At 46.7% G+C, this 12316-nt stretch overlaps 1 protein-coding gene across 1 annotated transcript; it reads left to right on the top strand.

Annotated features, from left to right (window-relative positions):
• The first annotated feature begins 10119 nt into the window (after nucleotides 1–10119).
• Nucleotides 10120–11644, top strand: LOC119978825 (tripartite motif-containing protein 2-like). The gene has a single exon (XM_038820712.1). It carries the CDS (start codon nucleotides 10232–10234, stop codon nucleotides 11336–11338), a length of 1107 nt encoding a protein of 368 aa, XP_038676640.1. The 5' UTR covers nucleotides 10120–10231; the 3' UTR covers nucleotides 11339–11644.
• The last annotated feature ends 672 nt before the right edge of the window (nucleotides 11645–12316 follow it).

A 12316-nucleotide genomic window follows, 5' to 3' on the forward strand; every position in this document is an offset into this window, starting at 1 on the left:
ACTTTTTACTTTACCACTCATCTTACTATCGTCTGCAAACTTGACACATTGCCCTTGGTCCCCAACTCAAAATCATCTATGTAAATTGTGAACAATTGTGGGCCCAACACGGATCCCTGAGGGACACCACTAGCTACTGATTGCCATCCAATGAAAGACCCATTAATCCCCACTCTTTGCTTTCTATTAATTAACCAATCCTCTATCCATGCTACTATTTTACCCTTAATGCCATGCATCTTGATTTTATGCAGCAACCTTTTGTGTGGCACCTTGTCAAAAGCAAATACAGTCATCTAAGTCATCTAAATAAACAACTACACATGGGAGCCCTTGCAGGACTCTCCGAAAGACAGCTCTGTATACTCGTACAGGCCCCTGTGCGTATTGATGGTGACATACTTACGAGAGGCAGCATCCGACTCAAGCTGCGAACAGGCATGGCTCACATGGAGCTCCGTGAATGAATGCACCTCGCCCGCAAGCTTCGCAGAGAGATCCTCAATGAGGGGCATGGGGTAGCGGTCCAACCACAAAGCCATGTTCACCATTCATTTATGGTCCCCGCATAAACAAATCGTTTTGTCAGACTTCATGACCGGTACCACTGGTGCTGCCCAATCCTTGAACCAGATGGGCTTAATGATCCCCAAAGATTCCAAGCAACCATGTTCAATCCCACCTTTTCCAACAAGGAATAGGGAAAAGGGAACCAGGCATACCCGGAAATATCAAAGCGGGGCTTCTGAGCTGACCTGTATGCAGGCTACGGCCCTTTTTATCTTCCCCAATCCGGGTTGGAACATTTTGGTGTATTTTCCTCCCCCTCGCCCAAACCACCTGAAGAATGTGCTGTCACTGCAGCTTCAGGTGACATAGCCAGTTATGGAGGCCCAACAAGTTGGGTCTGTGCCCTTTTACCATGATGAGTGGGAGGCGCACTGACTGGTGCCCATAGACCTCCGGGGTCATAGTAGTACCTGCAATATCCAGCGGCTCTCCCATGTATGTAGTCAATCTGGCCTGGGTATTCGTCAAATCCAGGATTTGAATTCTCATATCAATGTGGTCAAACGTCCGCTGCCCAACCGCAGAGACCGCTGCACGGGTGTTCAACTCCATTTCGAGCGGGTATCCATTCACTCGTACTGAAACCTTCATGTGGGGGGTGAAGGAGGGAGATGGGGGATGATGGAGGGGAAAACGAGGGTAGAGCAGAGGGAGATGTGCGATGCTTAACTCCCCCTGCCTCAACTACCGAAGCCTCCCCTTTCCTCCCCCTAGCTTACCAACAACTCTCAGAATCCCCCAAATGTTCACGTCAGGATCACACAAAGTGTGAAGCGTTAAAATGAGATCACACTGGGAAATGCTTGGGAAGCACTGCACTGTGACCAAACAAGGAACTATCACAGGATTCCTGTTCATTCATAATTTCCTCATTCGGGTGCTGGGCAACGGGCTGAAGGACCTGCCAAAATTGTTCAAGCAACCCTGATCCCAGTCAGCCAGAAATTCTATCCTGTTTTTCTACTCAGTGCCTCTCTGAAAGCTCTGATGTGATCAGTAAGTTCTCATATTAGGGAGTAATAAACACATTTCCTAATCTGACAGTCAGTGAGTTACTGCCTTTTCTCTCTTTCTAGTTTCTACAGCCTATATCTAGCTGTCAATTGAAAACTGTCTCTCTGGTGACAAATAGGTTCACAGAATCACCAAATAGTTCCGACACAGAAGGATACCATTCAGCCCCTCAGATCTGTGCTGGTTCTGAGAAGGAGCAGTTCACCCTGTGCCCCTCTCCCTCCTCTGGCCATAACCCAGCATGTTCTTCATTTTGAGATAATAATCAATTCCTTCCTGAACCCTTCAATTCAGTCTGCCCGCACCACACTCTCAGGATGTGCATTCCAGATCCTAACAACCATTGTTACTTTATTCAATTATCTTCAATCTGTGCCCATTCATTCTCAATTATTCCACCCAATGAGAACTGTTTCTCCCTCTCTACTCTGTCCAGGCCCTTCATGATTTTGAATACTTCAAACAAATCGAATGTTTTGGAGTATATATTTTTACTTTAGTTGTCTTTTATACGACGAGTGTGGCTGGATTAGGTTCGGCTGAAGGTATTGTAGGTCTGGGCCGCCCACAAAACAATTTTCACTTAAGTTTCCAGTTACTCAGAAGTTCACTTTCATGAAACCATCTCAGTTTTAGCAAACTGCACTTCCCTTCTCTCTTCTGGCATCAATTTTTTTTTTACAAGTATTGTCCTTTTTGAATACTTAATGATGTTCACGCATGTTCATAAGTATATAGATGAGGGCAAAGCACAATGTATCTCTAAGGAGCACAATTCATTGAATCACAGAATCCCTGCAGTGCAGCAGGAAGCCATTCGGCCCATCGAGTTTGCACCGATCCTCTGAAAGAGCACCCTACCTAGGCCTACTCCCCCACCATCTGATGTAACCCCACCTAACTTTGGACACTAAGGGGCAATTTAGCATGGCCAATCCATCTATACAGACTGTGGGAGGAAACCTGAGCACCAGGAGGAAACCCAAGCAGACACGGGGAAAACGTGCAGACTCCACAGAGCCACCCAAGGCTGGAATCGAACCTGGGTCCCTGGCAATGTGAGGCAGCAGTACTAACCACTGTGTCACCGTGCCGCCCATTTTGTATTAAGATGTCCTGGAGGGAGTGGGAATACAAAGTTTAGATTGGTGTGAGGGCTCTTTGCCGCACCAACTCCCCGTCCATTCTGATAAAACTGAAAAGAAGATTGCTTAATTCTTCAATGTACCATATTGTGCTGCTTCCTTTAACAAAGAGTCACTTTTTTTTGGGGGGGGGGGGCGTAATTCAATAATCATACAGATTCTGCTGGCAGGAGACCAGTGGAACCATAATGAAATAGAGGAGGCAGCAGAAAATAGCCACTTTGACCATTTTCATGTGTTGCAATCCCAGTTGATGTTAATATTGGACAAGTCAGTTCCCGGAGTGAATCCTGGCTTGATAGATTCTAACTTTGTTTTTCGTTAGAAATCATGGAGGAACTTCAGCGGTCTGCTAACGAACTTTTAACATAAAGAATAAAACCTTTATTAAGGAAAGGGGAGGGCAGCACGGTGGCCTAGTGGTTAGCACAACTGCCTCACGGCGCTGAGGTCCCAGGTTCGATCCCGGCTCTGGGTCACTGTCCGTGTGGAGTTTGCACATTCTCCCCGTGTCTGCGTGGGTTTCGCCCCCACAACCCAAAAAAATGTGCAGAGTAGGTGGATTGGCCACGCTAAATTGCCCCTTAATTGGAAAAAATAATTGGCTAATCTAAATTTAAAAAAAAAAAATTAAGGAAAGGGGGAATGAACTATATTACAGCAGATAAAAAGGTTGGAAAGATCTCAATACAAACACAAGAAAATGATTTAAACTCACTCCATTTCTTTTATCCACAAAACCCCAGTGAAGATTTACCAATATCTTAACACCAACTCCCCTTGCTTAGGCTGGCCCAGTTGCACAGGGTTTTGTTTTGACAGATTTCTGAGCAATCACGAGATGGGTTTTTCCCCCCAGCTAGTATCTCTGCCTGAGACACCTAAAATTGCACTTAAACTCACCATTAATTCAACTGCAGAGCAAACAAGAGTTCCCTAAACTCAGTCCCCCTGCAGTCTTGCAGTAATTCGTATTATGGAGAATAAAACTCCTGTCTTCACTCCCTAACATACACACTCTGAACTCCTTTTCTGTCCTTCCCTGTTGATCTGTGTGACTCTGAGCCCGTCACTAGGTATCGGCACATTTATTATCTACCTAGTGCTTTTTTCCAAAATCACTGGGCTACTAACCCCTTTGTAACCCATCTCTTCACTTCAAGGGTTGTAAAACCTAATTAAAAACACATATTATGCAAACAAATCCAGACAACCTGATGTTTTTTCTAGGAGGCACTCCAGATAGAGTTGTGCCAGAACAGCCACGATGCCATTGCAGGTCAATAGTAGAGTCTTGTGTGGGTCGAAAAGTGTTAACAGACACGAGGAAGAAAGCTTCCGTTTTACCTCATCAAACGCTGTCTCTTGCAGAGGGCCCTTTTACAGCAAAAGGTGCAACAAGGCCAAAATGATCGCCAAATTGTAGATAAACTTCCCATAATAGTTTATCAAGCCCCAAGAAAGAACGGAGCTGCGTTGGGTCCTTTGGTATAGGGACCTGCCTGATTACCCGCACCTTATCGTCTCCTGGGTGCAAACCATTCAGGTCCACTTTGCAGCCCAGGTAGACACATTTCATCCTGTGCAGCCAGACTCTTGCCGCCTTGAAGCAATGTAGCATCTTCTCTAGGTTCTTCACGTGATCTTTATCAGACGATCCAGTGATCAACAGTCATTGGAATAAACCACGACCTCGGTAGCCTCCGGCGCATGTTTTTTCTCACCCTCTGGAATATGACACGGGCAGAAGACACCCCAAAAGGCAAACTGGTATATTTGTAAAGACTACAGTGTGTATTGACAGTGATGTATTTCCGCAAGGCCGGGTCCAGGACCTACTGCAAATAAGCCTGGTTCATAGCGAGATTGGTGAAAGTGCGCCCTCCGCTGAGCCAAGAGTACAGGTCTTCAATTCTGGATACCGGGTAGCGGTCCAAACAGGATGCAGAGTTTACCGCCATTTTGTAGACTTCGCACAGCCGAACTGAGCCATCTGGCTTCATGACAGGCACTATCGGCGCTGTCCAATCCGCGATCTGCACTGGGCGGATTATTCCCAACTGCTCCAAATGGTCCAATTCCCCATCGACTTTCGGCTTTAAGGCATAGGGAATGGAGCAGGCTCAAAAATATTGTGGTTGGGCCTTGTGATCCACAAAGATCTTGGCGGAGGCACCATGGATGATACCCAACCCATCTTGAAAAATGCCTGGGAAATGTGCTTAGATCACGTCCAGGCCATCAGGATGCATACGGTGACACACTTGCTGTCAATCCAGCCGAGGCTCTTCAGCCAACCCCGCCCCAGCAGCTGGTGCCCAATCCTCGTACTACCCCCAATGGTAGGTTCCTGGCTGTTCCTCATACTCTATGGGGTCCTCTATTTTTTTGTTGATAAATTTACAGTACCCAATTATTTTTTATTTCAATTAAGGGCCAATTTAGCATGGCCAATCCACCTAACCAGCCCATCTTTTTGGGTTGTGGGGGTGAAACCCACGCAGACACGGGGAGAATGTGGAAACTCCACACGGACAGTGACCCAGGGCCGGGTTTCAAGCCCGGGTCCTCAACGCCACAGCCCCAGTGCCAACCGCTGCGCCATCTTGCTGCCCTCTCTATGGGGACCTCTGAGGTGCCTGCGATCTCTAAGGCTTCCCATGTATGTCACCAGCCTTGCATCTGTGTCCCGTAATACCAAACGGCGGATGCGACGGCGAACAGTATCAAACGTGCTTCGGCTTACTACCGCAACTATGGCCCCCGTATCCAACTCTGTTTTGATGGGAACACCATTGATCCAATTGTGACCTGAATTGGCGCCACGATGCAATGGAGGTATTAGTTGCCAACCACTGAGCCGTCTATAAAATCCTTCCCCAGGGCATCATGGGCGTAGGGACAGGTGGTCGGGCTTCCCCCCGACGCCTCTTTCTGAAGTTCATCTGGGCACTGGCGCATCCATCTTTGTGGTTGGGCTCTTCCGGTGTGGAGAGTACCGCTCTTTGGAGGTCCTTTGATGCTGGCCCAGGCCCCAAGGAGTGCGTCCCTAGTGTTGGGAGTCCAGAACTTCTGCACTGGGGGGGAGGATGCTCTGCACCCGCTGGGCGACACAGGCTTAACATGGCCAACCCGCGCAGCTCGTGTAAACCTCGCTCTGTGCTTTCTCAGGACAAAGCAATGTCAATCACCTTCAATGTCAGTAAGCCCAGGCGCGTTTCCCCCAGAAAGCATTCCTTATGGATGCCGCAAAGCAACTGGTCCCTGAGCGATTCGGACAAAGCTGGGCCGAACTCACGAAACTCTGCGTGTTTCCTTAAACAGGTCAGACATTCGGTCACCGATTCTCCCCGGTGTTCATAGAATCATAGAATCATATAATTTACATTTGGCCATCGAGTCTGCACCGGCCCTTGGAAAGAACACCCTACTTAATCTCACGCCTCCACCCCATCCCCGTAACCCAGTAACCCCGCCTAAACCTTTGGATATCAAGGGGCAATTTAGCATGGCCAATCCACCTAACCTGCACATCTTTGGAATGTGGGAGGAAACCGGAGCACCCAGAGGAAACCCACGCAGACATGGGGAGAAAGTGAAAACTCCACACAGTCACCCGAGGCTGGAATTGAACCCAGTACTCTGAAGCTGTGAGGTAGCAGTGCTAACCACTGTGCCACCATGCCGCCTTGGGTAACAGTATTGGGTAGCCGTGTGACAGCTTTGGATCAAAGCGATTGCTCTCCAAGACCAACTCTGCAAGGGGACAGGTGTCAGGCACATTTGGGTACGTTAAACATTTGACTATGCTACATGTCTCTGCACTACAGACCATGAGGAGGGTCACTGTTTGCTCTCATCGCCAACAATGGTGTTAAACCAAAATAAATACTGCATCAGTTCAATATCTGGGTCCAGTCGCCCGCCCTGGCATCAAACGCTTCCAATTTTCCAACTGGTGGCATACCTGCAGCCTGATGTGGAGCCTCCTGCAGCCCAGTTGAGGTGGGCTGTGTTCAAAGGAAATTACGTTTCCTGCAGCTCCACTTCACCCTCATCGCCAGTGTAAAGTCCCAGGCGAGCGACCACTCAGAAACGGTGACAGTTTAGAAAACACATTATTTATTTACCAATACAAATACATTCCTACTCCCCAAAGAGTCTCCCGCACCTGGCACACACTCGGGGTGGGGTATTTATGTCCCAAGGTCCCCTAGATTAATGGTATAGCCCCGCCCCTTCCTCTGGGGAGATCATACTCAGGTGAGGCTACTGGGCACCTGATGGTGCAGACTCCATGACCATGGGTCCGATTATTACACCAGATAATCTGTTTTAGTGACACTGGTTAATGGATAGCAGGACTGCAAGGACAATTCCCCTGCCCTCCTTGAAAACAGTGCCAGCCCAAACCCCCAATAATCACACAGCAAAAAGGAGCTGAAATCATCAAAACCACCTTCTCTGCTACTCAGTTCCCTCTGAATGAATAGCACTGCAAAGAAATGGTCTCCCCACTGCCTTTCGCTCCATCGCACACAGCCAAGCAGACAGTGTATGGGATTCTCCGGTCCCCCGGCCACGCGTTTCTCGGTGGCGTGCCATTCACTGGCGGCGGGATTTTCTCTTCCCGCCGCTTGTCAATGGGATTTCTCATTGAAACATCCGCTCGCTGCTGGGGAAATGCTGCCAGTGGAAAAAGAGAATCCGGACGGCTGGAGAATTCCAGCCCTGATCTAAAACCCAAATTAGAGGCTACAATTCCCCACCTGTCTGCTGGTTATAGGAATCTGTGGTCCCGCCAGCAGCGCACTCCTGCCTGTGGGTTTCCTGGCAGCCGTGGGGTGGTTTCAATGGGAAATCTCATTTATAAGCGGCGGGAAGAGAAAAACGTACCGTCAGTGAACCGCGTGTCAAATTCTTCGTCCTCGCTAGCAGCAGTAGCAGGCCGGACCCGCGATGGAGAATTCAGCCCGGTGTAAAATCTCAATTGAAAGACAGCACTTCCAACAATTCAATGCTCACTCATCATTTTTTGATGCCCCTGTCATTTGGGAGACTCTGTGCCTTGACACAATAGTGTTTCAGTGTAAATCTTCCCCCATCTGTTAGTTAACTGTGTAACCAAAGAAACAAGCTTCTGTAGCCGGCTCCTGTGTTCCCTGTGCATGCTCCAATGTAAATCATTTTGAAAGCACTTTGGCAACTGTTGTTCTGTCACTAACAACAAAAAGCCAACCTGCTCTCTGTTTTATTCTCACACATTAGTTACAAACTATCAAGCGCTTACCTGGATATTATCCATTGCACCAAGTAATACCGGTCAGGTAACACTACCAGAACTTCGCATTGTAAGTATCATCTGTTGTAATATCACCTTCTTAATTAAGTCAAATGTGAAGGCACTTAGCAAGTAAAAGCCTTGATACGTTGTTTGGAGGAATCAAATGCTTGGGATGATTGTCACAAACCTGTACCACAAACTGGGAGCCCAATCCTTCCCCCAAGGCAGTTGCCAGTCACTTACTGGTCACCCTGCAAACAGGCAGAGGGCATGGGCAATCTGCCCATAACTGTGGTGGGCATTATCCCAAAAGTGGGCACCACATCATTTTTGATTAACTTTGTGCATCTCTCTGGAACTTTCTCCAGAGAGCAATTCTTAGGTTCTTTGTACCTTCAGCTTCAATGAAGAGTTTTACTGCCCTTTATATGTTCTCCTAATAAAATTTAATCTTGGAGTGGGCAGGCGGATTTATCTTTGAGAATCGTGTTAGTTTTGTGTTATGAAAAGTGGGGATGCAGATCTGGAATTTAGAACAGTACAGCACATCTGTGCTGTACGATCTGTGTTGACCTGTCCGAATGTCCTTGATGAGGTAGAATCAAGGACATTCGGACAGGTCAACACAGAAAAAGGCTGTAAAGACCTTGAGGATCTTCTTAAGCATTCTCAGTCCATCAATGTCTCAGAAGGCTGAACATCTGCCTGGAAGCTATTGAGAATTTATGTTAGGTGCTAGCTTATTGTCTGTGACGGCGAAAGTCATCATTGCCTTCACTTTGTTTCCCACTGGAATGTTCCAGGTAGCTTTGAATAGTCAATCTGCAGCTCATCGCTGTGTTGGGATAGTCACTGCTATATGTTTCAGATGAGTCTCCTAGTTTATTCATGGTGGCACAGTGATTAGCACTGCTGCCTCACAGCACCAGGGACCCAGGTTCGATTCCAGCCTTGGTGACTATCTGTGTAGAGTTTACATCTTCTCCCGTGTCTGCGTGGGTTTCCTCCGGGTGCTCCGGATTCCTCCAGATGGAGCCATCTTGTCTGCTCAGCAAATGTACATTTTGTAAAGCAGATTTTGTATAGAACCTTGGTAAGACCGCACTTGGAATATTGCGCACAATTCTGATCGCCACACTACCATAAGGATGTTGAGGCTTTGGAGAGGGCGCAGAGGAGGTTTACCAGGATGTTGCCTGGTCTGGAGGGTGTTAGCTATGTGAAGAGGCTGAATAGATTCAGACTTTTTTTATTAGAAAGACGGAGGTTGAGGGGTGACCTGATAGAGGTCTACAAAATTATGAGGAGCATGATTAGAGTGGATGGGCAGGAACTCTTTCCCAGGGGTCAGTCACCAGGGGGCATAGTTTTAAGGTCTGTGGGGCAAAAGTTTAGAGGAGATGTGTAGGGCAGCACGGTGGCCTTGTGGTTAGCACAACCGCCTCACGGCGCTGAGGTCCCAGGTTCAATCCCGGCTCTGGGCCACTGTCCGTGTGGAGTTTGCACATTCTCCCCGTGTCTGCGTGGGTTTCGCCCCCACAACCCAAAAATGTGCAGAGTAGGTGGATTGGCCACGCTAAATTGCCCCTTAATTGGAAAAAATAATTGGGTAATCTAAATTTATTTAAAAAAAGAGGAGTTGTATGAGGCAGGTTTTTTACGCAGAGGGTGGTGAGTGCCTGGAACCCGTTACCAGGGGAGGTTGTGGAAGCAGATACATTAATGGCGTTCAAAAGGCATCTTGACAAACACATGGATAGGATGGGTTTAGAGGGATATGGCACGATGAAGTGCTGAAGGGTTTGGCAAAAGTTGATAGCATGACCGGTACAGGCTTGGCGGGCCAAAGGGTCTGTTCCTGTGCTGTAGTATTCTTTGTTCTTTGTTCACATATAAAATGGCTTTGTAAAGTAGTTCAGCTATGAATTAGATATATATTTTTTCTTTCACGTCTCGACCATGACACCAGTTATAGATTATGGGTCAGAAAAGCTGAGCAGCAGATTGCCTGAAAACACCCTTAGAAAAGATAGAAAATAGAGGGAAAAACACTTATTTGATGCTCTATTAAATAAAACATGTACATTTTAAAGCCTTAAGCTGATATAGCACATGAGCAATTTATGCGATAGCGATATCTATTCTTAGCTAAGTCTCGTGTATAAATATTCTAAAACAGATTATTTTTCATTTTCAGATAGGAAACAAATGAGTTAGAATGGACTATTCCTTAGAAACCTCGAAGCGCAAAGAGAAACTATTGCGGACGATGCATAACCTTCAGGTTAAGTCAGGCAACACTTTGCAGAAGACAGGCCCGTTACTAAACCGTCATAGAGGAATGGGTATGGTAACCGTGCAGCATTTGAATCATCTATCACAAACCACGTCGCAGATCTGTCAGGATCTTGAGAATATTGAAAATCTGGTCCGTTTTCGTCAGAATGATCTGATGTATGAAATTGAAAATCCAGGGGGGGTTAATTCGGATGGCTTGAGTGGTATCCATTGTTGTCTCGATGGCACTACTTATATTGTCAGTGTCAGCTCTCCACGGGTCCATGTATTAAATCGATCTGGTCAGGTATTCCAAACACTGTACTGTGTTCAGAATCAGGGAAGGAGCAAAGAACCCTTTCTACCGGAAGATGTGACTCTGACTAGAGCTGGAATGGTGGCCGTTACTGACATGGTGGGTGGAGTTATTCGGATCTTCAATCCCCATTCCAAGTTCTCCGAAGGTGAATGGATAAAAATCGGAAAAATTGATTGCCCCAAAGGCATTGGAGTGGACCCTTCTGGAAATCTCCTAGTAGCAGATTATACCGCAGGCAAAGTTCATATATTTTCCATTGACCACGCATTCAAGGTGCTGAATGTTCAGACTGTCACAGGATTAAGAGGGCCCAGGTATATATGCTCAACCTATGATGGTGGAATAGTTGTAAGTGAAGAATGTGGCGATGTGAAGGTGTATGGAAGTAAACTAAAACTAATGTACTCTCTCGGCGCCAAGTATTGCCACCAGTTTGGGAACCCAGCTGGGGTCTGCACTGATCCAGAAGGGAACATAATGGTAGTGGATGAGCAGAAACGGAATGTGACACTGTTTCCAAAGTGTGGCTCTCCTATTTGCATTGTGTCTGCAGGTCTCAGGACACCGACTACTTTGGCTTGCTCTAGCTATGGTCTACTATTCGTCATGGACACTGGAGGAAACTGCATAAAGGTTTTCAAGTACAGAGTAGCTCCATACTATGCTTCAGCGAAAAGTGGCCCATCCAGTAAAAGTCCTCTTATTACGCCCAGAGAAAAGGACAGTTAAATGCGAGCAAGTTTTGCAAACTTGCAGAAACAGTGACAAATATTTCAGAGCTGGTTCCTGGCACCGTTTGTTCCAGGTCAACTGCCCCAATTTAAAAAAAGACACAAATCTGGACATGAGTTTTGCCCTCATTATCCCACATTCTGTAAAACAGTTATCAGAGAAAGTTGAACAATCAACAAATCAATCGATTGCTGGTCAAGTATTTCTTGACATGCGATGGGCTACCTTCCTTGTTTTCTGAACCATGATGTTTGTGATTCTTCACATAACCTTTCCTTAAGCATTCATCAATGTTAGGGCGTCACGGTGGCGAGAACCCAGGTTCCATCCCAGCCCCAGGTCACTGTCCATTTGGAGTGCACATTCTCCCCATGTCTGCATGGGTCGCACCACCACAGTCCAAAGATGTGCAGGGTAGGTGGATTAGCCACACTAATTGGAAAAAATTACAAAAAAAGTATTCATCAGTGTTTTAGGTGCTAAGTTCTCAGGTTTTATTCAATTATCATAAAGGTTTCTTAATCCTGAGGTGAGCACATGTTAATCCATAATCACATGGCAAAATGGCCTTTGTTGTACAATGAATATAAAAGAATAGTATTCTCCCTGTTGCCCCACGAATTTATAGGCAAATTATACTTTAACTAGAAAGGTGCCCAGAATTCTCCGGCTATGGCGATTCACTTTTCCCGCCGGTTTCCCTGCGGTGGTGAGATAGCTTCAATGGGAAATCCCAATGACAAGCGGTGGAGTATAGAATGCTGCTGCCAGCAAACGGCACACCACCGAGAAACAGGCGGCTGGGGAACCGGAGAATCCAGCCGGGTATATTTCACTTTGATACAACAAAGCTATGTCTATTCGCAACCACATGCACTTGCATCACTCCCAGAAAACGTGTGGAACTAGTTGCAGTTCCGAACTTCTCTAACCTGGCCTTTAGTACATAGAATCTTACACTAATCCCTCTAAATC

Source organism: Scyliorhinus canicula, chromosome 15, assembly GCF_902713615.1.
Source record: "Scyliorhinus canicula chromosome 15, sScyCan1.1, whole genome shotgun sequence".
Classification (NCBI taxonomy): domain Eukaryota; kingdom Metazoa; phylum Chordata; class Chondrichthyes; order Carcharhiniformes; family Scyliorhinidae; genus Scyliorhinus; species Scyliorhinus canicula.